Source organism: Euwallacea similis, chromosome 10 (assembly GCF_039881205.1).
Source record: "Euwallacea similis isolate ESF13 chromosome 10, ESF131.1, whole genome shotgun sequence".
Classification (NCBI taxonomy): Eukaryota; Metazoa; Arthropoda; class Insecta; order Coleoptera; family Curculionidae; genus Euwallacea; species Euwallacea similis.
In genome coordinates this window covers 5,579,866-5,595,276 of record NC_089618.1, presented here as the reverse complement: position 1 = coordinate 5,595,276, position 15,411 = coordinate 5,579,866, and the positions used below count along the sequence as shown (strand labels likewise).

Below are 15,411 nucleotides of genomic sequence, written 5' to 3'. Positions count from 1 at the left end.
TTGTTTTTTTTTTATTTTGATCAGCTCCAGACGTGATCTTATTTAGATGCAAATTGGACGCAAACATCTCGGCGCAGGAAAGATTTATTGCGTATTATAGGAGATGTTCAAGTTTAAGCCTTAAGCAGCTACATCTTCTTGCTAGTACAGCCAACATTAATGACTATAGAAACTTTTCTTTTAAAATAATGTTAAATTAGCCATAAAGGCTAGTCTAATCACGGCAGCCTCAGCAGTGTGTACACTAGATCGTTTCATAATCTCACCGGACTGGGTGCCTACTGCCTTTCATTATCAACTTTTAAAACTTCCTTTTGATAAATGATTTTGCCGGTCAGCGAGGACTTTAATTTGAAAACTTGCTCGTGCCTCGCGTAACTTCTTGGATTCATCCGTTGGCAAAGCAAAAAGCGTTAGCATCGGCTTCGCCTTTGTCGTGAGGACAATGCGGTATTGACCCTTCGGAATGAGGCCATCAATCAACTTCTGTGCTAAGCAAAACATCATCATTGAGCTAATGAGCCAAACGACGATAAGCTCTTTTGGTCCTTAAGGCAGTGTTTAACAAATAGTAAAGTAAAAACATCCTTTCGAATACTGAGTGTGATGATGCAGTTCGTGTTGGTTGTCATCGATTAAATCCACTCGAATGTATGTAAGCGAAACAAATGTCTAAATCTAATGACTATAACGTGGACTTTTTCAGATCCTTTTGCGGTCTGTTGTTTCCTGCTTATTTGTATCACTTTTGAGTAAAAAAGATGAAAAATAGACTAACTTTAAAAAAATGTAAATTTTGAAAAACCGACGAAATTTTTTAAATCAGCAGTGATCAGAGCAAACTCAATTTCTAGTCCTTAACTTGAAGTAATCTGATCTAACCTATTCCACAGGAGTTTGAGACTTATTGATGTTTGTGATGTGAGAGACTCGTCTGCTGTTGATTTTGTTTCATTAAGCATATTGCAAACTCTGCTTTATTGTCTGTCTATACAAAAAAATAAATATAAATACACATACTATGTGTGGGATCCGCTTGTCAGACCGCTTAGTGTACATAGTTTGTAGATATCCTGCGATAAGTTAGGATTAAGGATTAGGGCATGAGGGCGAGTTACCCCTAAGGTACGCCCATGGTTGGCACTACCCCGTAACCTGGGTTTTTTCCACGATGCTCTGTTGGCATGGGAAGTACAATGCTGGTTCCCTTTGGCGAGGTCTTCGCCAAGGGCTGGGTGCCAGATGTGGACGCAGCGGCTCCGTGCGGAGGGCTGTCCCAATGCCTTCAAGTATTGTTTAAATGGTACGCCCATGGTTTACGATCATGGATGTTCATACTTAAGACTAGGGAGAAAGCGGATCGCTCTCTTTTTCCTGGCTTCCTAGTGGACTGAAGACTCAGGGGTCGTGCCCGCGCTTTTTTACTCAGTTTCTTATCTAATATATTCATGTCGTTAAGTTAACGTGGCTATCATTGAAAGATCCCTAACTATCCCTAAAACACAATTGCCGAAGCTCCAATTAATAAACCCCTAGACAACGGAAGAAAAACCTACATATGTAATATGAATATATGTATAAATAAAAATAAAAATTATAAATATATAAATTATTTCTTTAAAAATTGTATAAGTATGGTTACAAATTGTTAAGTCACGATCTGTTTGTGTGGTTGTGTTTGTGTGTTGCTGTGTGCTTCCTACTGTTGGAGTCGCCAAATGTGTTTTATTTTTAAAATGAACAAATGGCAAAAGTCACTAACGTACTCTTGTCACGTTCTCAAGTTGCATTCAATTGATTAAAGCTAAGTTCATGATAATTAAACTTCTATCAGGTAAAGTTGCAGATCCAAAAATAGTGCCCCGGTCGTTCAGGTCCAAATGAGGGTGCATTGATCTAATGACCCTTACGAGTTTCTACTAAACTTACCCAACATTCCCACGGGAAATTGGTAAGGAGCTTGCGAGGCAGTTTCGATGACGCTTTGTGTCACAACCCAGACGTAGTTCTCGCCTGTCAAGTGCAAATCGCTGGCTGCGGTCAAGATGTCAATGGCTTCTTCTTTGGTGCAATACAGGAGCATCACGCGGGCCTCGGAGTTGACCAGGGCCGCCAAATCCCCTTTATTAGATACCAGAATGGCGTTCAGAATCGTGAATTTGAAGCGATCCTGAAAATTAATATCGTCTACCCTGTATATGTTTTAAAATTTTCGGTGCAGTGAGTTGATAATCAAGTATGTCAGGATTGAAACAATTAATAAAAGAAATTGCAAAAAAAAGAATAAAAGCGAAACTCTCAGAGAAGTACCAAAATAAAATACCGCTCGACCAAACATTAAACCTCATGTTGGTTCTTCGTTGAGATGGAGTTAGCAAAATCCGCTTTGCAGATCTTCAAAAATTCACTATTTCCATCCAGAGATTTCAACATTCATCCTAATACCCTATATTGACCTTTTTCAACTGCACTCACTATCGATAACATATAAGACACGTCAATTAACGGATTCGAAACAAGCAATAAAATTTTTCGTTATTCCCACAACCTGAGGTTTCGATCATACTTATATTTGATCTTGCTCAGGAATTTAAAAACATTCTATTTCCTTCAAACTTTAGAAAAATGGTATTTGATAGTTCCGTACTTCCCCAAATAGAAAAATCCATTGGAGTTATGCGTATAGAGAGAATTAGATAGCGCAGTAAAAAGTTCCGATTTCTAAAATCCCCTAAGAACCAGCAGCGTTTTAGTCTCCTAATTCAAACCCTTCGTATATTACAAGTTTCCCCAATATTTGCATCTAAATTACATTGGACCCTTAACAGCAGAAATCGCCTGACAAGGCATAACAAAGGGGTACAAGGGATCGAAGGACGGTCCACTGTGGCCACTCAAGACATTATACATATACATGGCGAGCAATCGAAGATCCTAATAATGGGATCGCCTTTTTTGTCCTTTGAGGGAGAATTTAAGTCTGAAATTGAGTTTACCTGCATGGCCGACACTCGTTCCCGCACCGCTTGAATGAAGTCGTCGTGGCCAGCTATCAGACTTGTTACCACAGAAAACTGATGCCATTTGTATCTGAAAACAAAATATGAAACATTTCCAGACACTCAGTACACTATTCTAGTGCTTAATAAACTCTTTTGTGTGTCTTTGCATCACGAACAAAGACGAATGATGGCAATTTACCGAAACATTTCTCCCACGTTTCCGCACATAGGGCTTTTTTAAATAAGTCCAAACCTTGTTGAATTTGCTCCCTAATAAAACATCTCTTATGCCTCTGCTGCGCGAATAAATTGCTACATTCGCTGACTTCTTTTCTAAAAATTTGCATCCAAACAAGAATTCTCCGCCGCCTTTTTGCGTTGATTGCACTGAAAAGTCTTCCAGAAGCTGACATATGTTTTCATGTCTTCAAAGTAGATTTTTGCCTTTATTTTATGCAGAAACCTGTTTCTCGTCACTTTCCAAACTATCATCCGCCTTAATTATTCCTTCGTATCATTCCAATTTTTTGCGCTGTAAATGCCTTCTTATGTTTTAAAGTGTTCATTTTCAAACTCCCGAAGTAGTCCTTTAGTTAATTGTACCAGACAGCTCTAAACAGCGGGAGTTCTTTCGCGATTTAAAACTAAATAAATTTATCAAAAGGGCGCAGCTTCAGCACAAAGGGCTCTCAATTACAACAGAGGTCTCAGCTCCATTGTTCGTCAAAAATCGACCGGCTTGATGTTTAAACAAGAGACTTGAATTCGGAGTGATTAAATAGAAACTCGATATGTCCGCGTGTTCACTGGCCCTTAAAGGTGATAAAAGGTGCTGAAAAATAGTAAGAACGAACCTTTCTAGGATGCTCAGCATGGCAGCCGTTTGGTGTTCCAAAGAGGGCGCCAGCTGCAGCTGCAACGAGGACTGCGAGGCCCTCCTCTCAAGGCCAGAGTTGTCTGCGTTCCAAGCGATGACTGGAATGCCCAGGTAACCGGCCAATTGCAGGAAGTATTGCGCAGACGCAGTGCTTCGGCCATATTGCTCGTAGTTCATGAGGTAGAGGATGGAGGAGACATTAAAGTTGAGGAACTCTTTGCATAGCGATTTGAGGATGGCTAAAATAAACAAAAAGGTGTGGTGTGTGGTAATACTACCGAACTGACTAAGTTGACGGCGGGATACTCTAAGAGAGCGATGTGAAAATTGCTTATCCATGATCGTTACGCGAAACCAGAGACGTAATGGGGAACGTCAGGTTCGCCTTCTTATATTTACTGTACCCAAACTCGCAGGTTTACAATATGAAGTCAAGAAGTAAAAACATAATGATAACTCATTTACCGACACTAAAATCTTACTTAAACGATTTTATTAAAAATGAAAATTAAAAAAAAAATCGGGATCTCCCAAGCAGTCAATCTGCACCAATGAATTTCTAGAAAAACAAACCATTATTTACTGGATAGGATCGACTCAATGTAGAAAATCCACATTTGCATAGGGTGACAAATTGCCTAATGAATGCTTTGCTTTATGAGGTCATAATAAACACACAGTTTGTCAATTTCAAAACTTTGGATTGCTTATAACTCTGAAGATTAAAATTTTTTAGAACATGAAAAACCGTTTCGACAGAATGGAGAGGAAACTAATTTAATAGAGGTTGCAAGTTTTTAAGTGTACTCGTAAAAGAGATAGGTACCCCAATTCTATCGATAACGATCTGCAATTAAATGAAAATCTTTTACATCTTTGATTGGATAGTGTTCCACCGCATTCCACTTTACAAACAAAACCAATTATCCACCAGGATGAATTGATCGCTGAGGAGAAATAGAGTGGCCACCACGATTACCTGATTTAACACACAGTCGTTGACAAAACCAAGCCAGCTAATTTGCAAGATTTGCAGTTTCGAATTACCGAAGTATGTCAATCCGTTATCCCTTAAATATTTGAAAAAATAATAGAAGTTGAGTTCTGACTGAACATTTTAAACTGTTTTTGCGGATATTTTTTAAATATGGTATTTCTGTATTGAAAATGCTGTAACTTCTCAAAAATTCAATTTTTTATTGAAACTACTTTTTTTATACTCAGTTTACAAAGATCTTTAAAATGAGGTATCACATAATAGGTGTTGAAATTGAGAGTTGGGGCAGCTACCTCCCTTAGGGGTACACGTAGAAACTTACAACGACTAGTAAACTGGTTGCCCTTCCATTCTGCCGAAATGGTTCTTGAATGTTCTAAAAAAAAATCCAATCTTCAAAGATATAGGCAATCCAAAGTTTTGAAATTGACACACTGTATAACAATTAAATAACTCTTGGCCCCAATGCGTCAGGAATGTGAGGCAAGTTTCAATGAGCAATAAATGTCAAAAACTATCATTACAACTTTACTTGACGCCAACCAGATACTTGCCCGAACTGAACTTTGCAATTTAATTCGAACTTAAAACGATATTAAGTCTGCTGTACAAAGCGCCAGCCTTTAATGGAACTTCTTTGTTATTTGTAGCTCTTTCATTTACTAACAGTTTCGTGTAGCTCATTCATTCACTCACTCCGCACACGCACCTTAATGATGTCATTAACGTCGTTAAACTCAAACGATAACCAAGCTAAACAGAAAGTTACGGCATAGCAAAGGCAACTTGTGCAACCTTCCGTCCTTATTTGGCTTTTATGGAGAATAATGTATGCACTTTTGAATGAGGAAGCAGTAGTAAAGTTCCAAAATACACCGGCAAGTTCTGGGTCCATGAATGCATTGTTGTGGAGCTGAAAACGGCACTAACATAGACCATTTTGTTTTTGTTTTTGTTTTTTTCGCCTCTAACAAGCTCTCCAATAACAGCGCCAATAAAAAGATTTATTTTTCGTTCAAATCCTGTTTAGGTTGCGAGATCTGAAATCTTCCCCAACTCTATCAAAGACTTATCGGTTTCACTTCCCAATTTTTCTGCAACAATGGTATTAAACTTTGATGCCGGCCGAGCAAACAATCAAATGAGGGGGGAATAAAACACTACGTATATTTAATGAGCTCCTCTTTATTATAATCAGAACCCATCTCCCCCCCCCCCCCCCCCTTCACCGCTCTATTCGAACGGTTCATTTAAAGTTTGAGTCTAATCCCGAGAGATTTTGACACAAGTTCCACTTTTAACTGTGGCCCTTCTAATATGCGGGGACATCTCGATTTCATTAAACAGTTTGTAATCGGAAATGTGGCGGGATTCTGGATCCCTTGACGGGCCGACTTCGAGGGATTTCCTCGACCTAAACTAACTTGATTTACCCCACTCTCAATTTTACGAAATCGAAGTCTATAAGAGAAAACTTTTTATTCCAGTGCTACACATTTCCAATAGCTGGAATTTCCACTCATTTAATGTTAAATTTTTTATCTTCTTTCATAATTAAATTCGTGGTCACTGTAGGTCTCTGAAGCGTTATTCATAATTTTGAAGTTAAAAATTTTCGCGACCAATTTTTTCTTTACATTACCAATTTGGAGCCTTTGAACTAATTTTCAAAAATCATAAAATAGAGCCATTGAGCGAGGAGTTTCCGAGGTATTTGCATTGCAATAGCGGTGTAATTTAACTTTAGCGCCACCTTTCGGGCACTGTGCCCCGCTCAGAGGCCAATCTAATTTACTGGATTGGCCTTCTTTTTTGCGGCAGTTTTGCCCTTCGTCTCTTTCTTTGAAGGAAGTGGATTGTTATTCAAGACCAGTACTGCTTTTAATTATGTCCCTTTTCTTGAAAAACGAATTTGTTTTATTACTATTTTAAAAGTTTCAATTGTTCCTGTGGGATTTAAGGCGGTGAAGTAGAATTTATCGGAAAGGCATGTCTTTGCAGTGAATTCAACACATTGTCAACGTTGCAAAAACAGAGAAATTTGCCAAAGGGACATTAGCTTTCACCGGATACTGCTCCATCGAAATCTTAAAGCAAATTATTTATGGGGCTGTTCCTTTCCCCTGCGTTCCACCATTATTCAAATCTCGTTCTGAACCTGCGGTTTCCGGCCCAATTTCCGGTCTTCACTTGCTTTTTGTCCACGTTTATTATACGAATGTGGCCGACGTTTTATATTACGGAGACATTTATAACCGCGTTTTATTAGCGTACTTTTTATAAGGGGCCAATTATAGGAAATGTAGATAAATCGATTAAAATGATATCAGGGGAAATAGGTAGCCATGAAAAAGATGTATTCTTTTTAAATTTTATTGTTTGCATTTTTTCGGTACTAGTTCCTTATCGAACTTCGTAATAATACGTTACTAATAGTTTTTATTACATAAAGCAGAAGGTATCAAATCTGAACTTGCTATTTAGCTCAATAGAAACTGCAATAATTAAGGTCTAAAACGGCAATTTCCAGTGCCAAATACGAAAGAAATCCCGTTAAAGTCCCCATAAGTGGCCGCATTTTACACAATACCAAGACCGATATTGCCACTTAATTCAAGTAATGAGGATAGCTACGAAGTCTCAATTCAGAGCGGCAAATGTCATCCGCGTTGCTTTTACATAGATCTGGAGTGAGAGTTTTCGAGCTCGAAGGACTTATCGTTTAGAAAAATTTCTCGAACGCCCTTATTCAAGTAGTTCACTTAGTCCTATCACTATTCAGGATTTTTGCTCTTTTTGTTGCATTTAGAATGTGGCCGTAGTCACCTTAGTACAAAATTGCATTTTTTTTCGTACTCCTTGTATGAATAATAATAATAATAACATTATGATAATAACTATTACCGTATATTCACGAGTACGAATGGGGAGTAACGTTTTATATTTTAAAATTGTAGAACACACTGGCATAACTCAATTATTATGCTTTATGGACTGATACATGGTTTCTCAATATAATTTATTTAGGAAAACTTTCCCTACATCCGATTTCAGTATAATTTCGAATGAACTCGAAACGTGTCCAATTAGGTCAAATTCAACCATCAGATAAATATACTAGTTAGTTACCCTGAGGCCTTTTATTCGCTCAACAAACCGCTTCCCTTCTGAAGGCCCTATAGTGTTTTTTTTATTTCTTTCCAATTCGGTGAAATAGATTTATCGGTCGCAACGTATCTGCTATGCAGCGTTGGAACTCGTTTCGCCATTACAGCAACCTACGAGCCCCTATATCGGATGTTCCCACACGAGATGATCGATGTATGTCTAAATCATAATAGAATCAATTTTGAAAAATAACGCTCAGATAATGAAAGAGAAATTTAGCTATAAAGCACTTGAGGAATTTAAATACGATTTTAGGAGGTCCAAGAAACTATAGAAAAACAAATAGAAAAATCCATTGGAGTGATATTGGAAAAGCTAGGGGGCTAATTAAAAAAGTGTCCAAATCTTTCAGGAATTAACAGCGCTTTCTAAATATGAAATCCCTACGATCATTATTAAAAAAACTAAGTTAGTATTGACATCTAGAGCTAACAAAAAATGTATTACTATTAAACTTGTTTTGATCAAACTTTCTAAATATTTTTGACTGAAAGTGTTGGCCAATTTTATATTTTTCATAAAATATTGAAAACCAAAAAGTTCGATAACGTCGTTTACTAAAAGTACGCAAAAATGTTAACTTTCTCCCATTAAACCAATTTTGTAAAAAATGAGAGGCAACCTTGTATATCTAGAGTAGGTCCAGTGTCTTCTGTCTATAAACAACTCCCCTGCATATTTCGCATGGCAGTGTCAATAATAAAAATAATTCCAATTAGTAGAGATATTTGTTTTTATGTGTTGTTGTCATTTCTGGCAGACACATTTCAATTATTATCGAATTTTATTTGGGGAATTGAACCTAAATAAATATTTCCGCTTTCCGTGTTTCAAAGTTATTCGGCCGCGGGGCGTTTTCCGATAATAATAATGGCCCTTTGTTGGCAATTTCCATAAATGTAGTTGACTATTTGGAATGATCAAATAAATTTCCTCAACAAGAAAAACTCATGGTAACCTTAAAAAAATACGCACTGTCTATGAAAAAGACCTTAAAATTGCTTTCCAAATTAAGTTTCCCTTGTGAATTCTTCATGTTGTTGACGATGTATTATTAATTTTCAAATGTCTGCACATTAGTAAAGCTCGAAGCGACGCGCGTATTGATAACGAATTCACCTGTGATGAATTACACAAAAAAGGGGCAAGCTGTGATTGTGTGACTGTTACGTATTAGTAAATTAATAAGAACTTGTCTTGAATCAGTCGGAACTGTATGAATTTAACATTCGACACACATTTCTTCAATTTTTAGTCTCACTCACACGTCAAATTCGGCTATTGTCAATGTGTCACAATTTGATTAATATCCGACTTTATTGAAGTGACAAGAAATTTTGTGTTTATTTTGAGGGTTGTTTTAGTTTTTTAGTAAGAGCAATTAACACCAGTTATTTGCAACTACGTTACCTGCGTTAATTAGAGAACGTTCCAGTGCAAACTGATTTCGGGAGTTTAATTAAAAGAAAAATGAAATTTAGTCGTGCAGTGGTTTGGCACAAAGGACGTTGACGCTAGAATCTGCAACAACGAAGCCAAATTTCCAAAACTGTTAATTAATCATAGAAGTATTAAGTGCAAGCTATAAATAATTTTGATGTGTGCATCTCTGTGTGTAATTATTGGTAATTACAGGGAGAAGGCGTCTTCTTCAGACGTCTGTGAAAACAACGACTTTAATTGCATAAATTGTTCTGAATAATAATGTCTCTGTTCAAGACAACGTTGTCACTCCCATATTCATATCAATTTATTAAATTTATTTTCGTAATAATAGTTTTATCACTAAAGCGTTGATACTTAATTTCCTTGTCTTAGAGTTCGCACGTAATTTTCGAATTATAAATACCAGTTAGCATGCCATTGATGTTTTTTCATTAATTTTTAATACTTTTAAGCGATTAAGGTTTAACATCGAATCCTAAATAACTTCAGGTGAATACTGATTAGTACTCCCCTAATGTTTATGGTCAGTGGCGTGGAGTGCACCTTTCAAAATTTTGTTAATCTAGAGTTCTTCCAAACAATTTTCAATTCATGAAATCTTGACAACTCTCTTTTTTTTCTGAAAAAATCAAAGATGTCATGTCAAATGTCGAAGTCAAAAATACAAATCAAAACGCCACATGTCAATGTTGTAACGACCAATCGCATAACAGCAGTTAGTGCACCGATTAGATACATCCTTGATGATTAATGTCATTGAGAAAGGGGAAAATATCAAATATATAAAATGTATGGTACCTATCCTTAAGACCGTCAATTTATTTACATAAACAATTTTAAAAAATTGTTGTGATACGTGCCCTGTACACTACAACCAAGCTGGTACAGACGTCTATAGTCATCTGAAATTTATTTATCGAGAACTTCGGCTTGCAGCGGAATTTAAACAGGCTAAAATCAATAACCATCTAGAGCATGAAGCTGCATTTCTATGTTTCACGCTCAAATACGAGAGAGTACTCCTCCAATAATACTATGAACAAATCTCCCTATACGAATAATGTGTGTCAAACACGGTCGATGGCGGGATATCGAAAAGGAGAAGAAACAGCAGTGTTTCGGAGAGCTGAAAAAAATCGACGGAAAAGAGGCAATTTTGTGTAATGAGTTCTCGTTCAACGCTAGCCGTTAACGAAAATCAATGAATTAATCAAACCCAGGCAGATATCGACACTATCAACGACAAGTGTTGCACTTGCAGGAAAATATCCCACCGGCGCCATCTGCCATGTCTTTTTTTTGCTTCATTTTGATAAAATTTTCAAGTGTAAGCATCAGGACTTAGTGCACCGGAGCTACTTCAAGTCAAGAGCAATGAAGATGAACACAACAATGGTCTTATGAAAAGTCGGAATGAGGAATAAAAGCTATTTCGATTTTATGCCTCATTCCAGTTCTGAGTTTAATTAACTCGAACACCCCGAAGATCAGTTTCAAACGTGTCAGATCTCGTTAGTTGGGTTCATCTCAAACCAATGAAACGCAGATAAAAATCGGCAATACTAACGGCAAGTATGACTTTACGTGAAGATTTAGTTGAGATGCAGCAGAAAAAGACACGTAAGATGGCTCTAACAGGATATTTCTCTGCAAGTCCAACAACGTACTTACAGTTGACATTGCCCAGTTTTGCCTTCGTTTAATTGACTCGAAACGTACTGGCTGACAAGATTTAATAGGATCAAAACTGATCTTTGGATTTTTCTTACGGTTATTTGCCAGATGTAAATTCTTATTAGTCAACAATCCCTTATGATCGTGTGAGTTTATAGTTCTAAAAGGAGAATACACTGATTTATGTCGCGATGATGTGCTTTTAACGTTTTGCAAAGCACAAGAAGTTTTGTCTTTTGCACGACGAAACTTTACTGCAACGAATTCCTATTTATAAGGGGCAAACTTTCTTAATATTACATATTATTACCACCTTCCTTGAGTTGAGGTTGGAAAATGTGGCTTTTCCCTGTCTCGTCATTTTTTACACCTGGTAACGACTTTCGCTTAAAGTTGAATTTCAATAATAGGCTGGCACGTTACAGGAAGATTTAAAGGAAAGATTGTTCCTTACAGAAAATTCCGGGTGCTTTCCTTTCAGATTTTCCAGCCCTCGGCTTAGTAACTCGGGGTTTTTATTACCGATTTTTATCGTTTCATCGGTCCTTTTTCTCAGTAGAACAACAAGAGGAAAAATCGTAAGAAATGGCCTCAAATCTCATAATTTTCAACTTAAAAAACCTGTCTGATTAGAAAATTTTGTTAGTCTTGGAAAAGACTAACAAAATGTAGATTGTCGACATTTGTAAAATCTACTTTGGTTATTTTTTTTGGAAGCTTCAACAAAAACTAGAAATATCGGGGTTGTTTTCTAATATGTTATGCATTTGATTGATTCAAATAATAACAAACTATCGAACTAACCCAATTCGACCCACGTTGAATGGGCGATAAACTAAGTGGGACATTGCACTTTAAACGTGTCTCTGTGGCATTCTGCACAATATCAGCCAGACGTGACTCCAAGGGTTATTCGATTTTCACCCTTAGAGTGCTCACTTCGTTTTAGTTTAAGGGCACAGAGCTGTCGCTGTAAGTTAGGTGTGTAACCGAAATAGCTAGATGTTCAGAAAAAAGGCATTCGATTGAATTCAAAGAAATCTTTAACAGTTATTTAATCAATCACCGTACGTGTATCAATAAAGACGATTACTAATCGAGTTAGAGATTTTTAATATAGAGAAGTTATTAATCGGTCATTAATACACTAATCAGTTACTATAATTTTCAATCAACTGCTAGTATTATTAGACATGGTGCTTGAGGAAAACCTAATTTTGTTTTCTTTCAAAGAACTTACCTCTCGGTGTGGGAGTTAAGGTCATCATCTGATACCTGACATTTTTCTGATTGAAATTCCGTTCTTTGACCCAAGCAAGAGACCGGCCGCGACCCCGATGCAGCCCCGCCACTGCATTGTTAATCGCCCGTATGTACTCCCGCACCCCGAAATTCGTATGCGGCAACAGCAGCCCCAAATTGAATTGTTCTTTGCCCTTAAATTGTGATGGGTCCTTATTCCTGTGCGAATGACCTTGATGGTGACCTTTGGGCGAAAAGGTGTTGTAGCAGCGACAAGGAGGAGAGAGAAGCGACAGCAAGAATAGCAGCCGTAGTTGCATTGCTACCACGAACACCGACAGGCATAGTAGTAGTACCCTCAAATGAGCCGCGCCAGAGAACTCCCCTCCCTCGTGGGCGCCCTAAATAAGGAGGGCAACTTGTTGGTCACCTGTGAGAGTCACCAAGACTTCTCAAATCGACCGATCGATCGGGGGCGCTCATCGACATATTGTTTCGCCATTGGCCATGCTGCATGCACGTTGTCGTGCCAAACGGGGCTGTTTTGGAACAGGGCAGGAGCCTCTGATCCGAACCAAATCGCCTACTTACGTGACCTATACATAAACTTAACTGCTGCTAGTGAACTGGGCACTAAAACTGACCGGAGCAGGGGGAAGGGAGAGAGGAGGGACAAACAGAGCAAATAAGTGGAGCACTATACAGGAACGGAAACTTGACGCGATTTTTCGTTTCGAGGACATAACATCAGCACCGGACCCCCTTAAACGCGGGCTCCCTTTTTCCGTACGCCGTCGGGTCAGACGTACAGCCACCGCCCCAGCTGATGGAGCGAGGGCGATGGGGATATGGGGTATCGCTCGGGAGCGACGGAAATGGGGTTCCTGGTTGTCATGGGCAACGGGGCATCTCGTTCGGGAACTGGGAAAGACGCTCTCTCGTGTCTGTTGGTGTGGCAGGATCCGGCGTTGTCGCCTCGGTTAATTATTAAGCAGACGTCTGGCAGCCGCCACTTTTCTTTGGGCCACATTAGAGGCCCGTAAAAGTGCAATTTAGGTTCGAATTTAGATGTCCCTTAGTAAACTGAGTATAGCGCGTAGAAATAGGATACGAGTTACGTTGCTCCGTTCAAAAATAGAAAAATTTAGTGCCGATTGTTGAACATTCCGAACGGAATAAATCACAGCAGGTATCCGTGGCAAAGCTGCTGTGGATATTCCGAACTCATTTCTGATATTGGGGAAACTTTAGGTGTTTCTACAATGGTTTCCTCTTTTTTCCTTTCATGCTTTCGAGGCCACACCCGTATATGGGTACGTCTTCGGATATGAACAACATGATGTGTTTGTGTGTGTGTACCTGATTTGTACGCATACATGTCTGAATAGAAATATGTGTTGCTGAGTTGCCGAACATCTTCTTTCTATTTTTACTTGAACGCTCTATTCCTTCAGATTCACTGCTTATCACTACCACTAGCATCTCGAAAACTGTAGGAAATACAAAGTTGATTAAATTGGGGCCCAATTTTGCCCCAAATTGCCCCTTTTACGACAAATAATACAATTATTAGAAATTTAACAGATTCTGAGAGGTTCCGAAAATATTCGAAAAAAAATCCTCATATTTTAACCGATTTAGTAATTCTCGCCGTTTCGAAGATAGCAATAGTGAATGCACTTTAAAAAAACACCCTCTGTAAGGTCCTGCAGTACTAACTTTGCAACATCAGGAATTCAATTTAGCATTGCTTTTTTCATGAAAACTCCACTAACCCCACTTTTGGGAAATAGTTTGGGAAAAGACGAACAGAAAAATTACTAGACATAAATCATATAAGCTTGCAAACATATTTATTTTACCAAGAAAGGGCTTATCACCCCGAGCAGATTATTCATTGCTTTAAGGGTTTGTTCGATCCTTCACTGTCTTCAATGCCTGTGAAGATTCCAAGCGAACGGTTCAAAAACAGGTTCAGAGAAACCCATTTAATGTTAATCTGAAGAGACCAAATTTTAATTAAAATGTGAGTTTATACTAGAGGTGGAGATTTAAAAGGGATTTGGTTTAAGGTTTGTTCTGATGACTTAAGAATTGCATGAAATCTGTTAATATCCGAAATAGTGTAGGGTCAGTTGAAGGGAGTTTTACAAATAAAACTTTAATTTAACGTTGATATTTAAAGGGCAGGTGCAGAAGCGACGTGAGACAAGGGAAAAAGGGCTAATTAAACAAACCACTTTATCACTTTCGTATCAGCAGTCAGCTTCGAGTCTCATTAAAAAGTTCTTTCTGATTTATGTATCGCAACCCCATTTACAATACATATTAGAAACTGTTGTAGGGTGAAACTTTCGTCATCCATCGAGGTTTCGCCCTGAGGCCGAAAAGTTTCTTCGGATGAATGGTCTGTTTGTTGTCGCTCGTTTTTTCTTCTTGTTTGATTTGTTTGTGGATGAGAGAAAAAAACTGATTTTATTATAAAATTAGAAGCTCCTTTTGAAGACCTTTTCGACATATTTATAGAGTACCGTAATGTAATCATGCCTGCGATCAAAGGACTCAGCGAGCTACTCGAAACCACGTATGCACATTGCAATTAAACTTTCAAGATGGAGTCGTTAAGGGCAGTCCGTGTGTGTATGAGACCCTGCGATGCCTCAGTGTTTATTGTCTTATTTTTAGCCTAATTCGAGGAAAATAGTAAATCCGAATTCGTCTTCAACCAAGTCGCACTTCAGGAAAATTATTCCTCTTTCATGCTAACATTTTAATCTAATTTCCCCCGGTCTGGAGACGTTTTGCAGGTGCAGAACTTAATTATTACGAATCCCGGATCTCTTGAGAAAACAAACAAACAACATCAGTAAATTTCCTGCTCATTATTATTGCTGCTTCTGTGCAAATCTAGGTCCAAACTCGTTTTAGTTCGAAAAAATAAACGATTATTCGATTTGCGTCACTGCCATTAACCTGAAAGTATAATGGACGAAGTTTGAAGTGTC

The 15,411-nt window shown here is 38.1% G+C and overlaps 1 protein-coding gene across 4 annotated transcripts in view; it reads right to left on the bottom strand.

Annotated features, from left to right (window-relative positions):
- The window catches only part of Nmdar2 (NMDA receptor 2), a 61,042-nt gene that overhangs the window by 34,764 nt on the left and 10,867 nt on the right, over positions 1–15,411 (bottom strand). For 2 of the 4 annotated variants that reach the window (XM_066393822.1, XM_066393823.1), the window contains 3 exons: positions 3,857–4,118; positions 2,997–3,090; positions 1,930–2,170 (listed from right to left, as the gene is read on the bottom strand). In XM_066393822.1, the coding sequence (XP_066249919.1) occupies positions 1,930–2,170; positions 2,997–3,090; positions 3,857–4,118 (597 nt within the window). Of the gene's footprint in view, positions 1–1,929; positions 2,171–2,996; positions 3,091–3,856; positions 4,119–12,404; positions 13,229–15,411 lie in introns of those variants that run through there. The other 2 variants (XM_066393826.1, XM_066393825.1) reach the window with 2 other exon arrangements.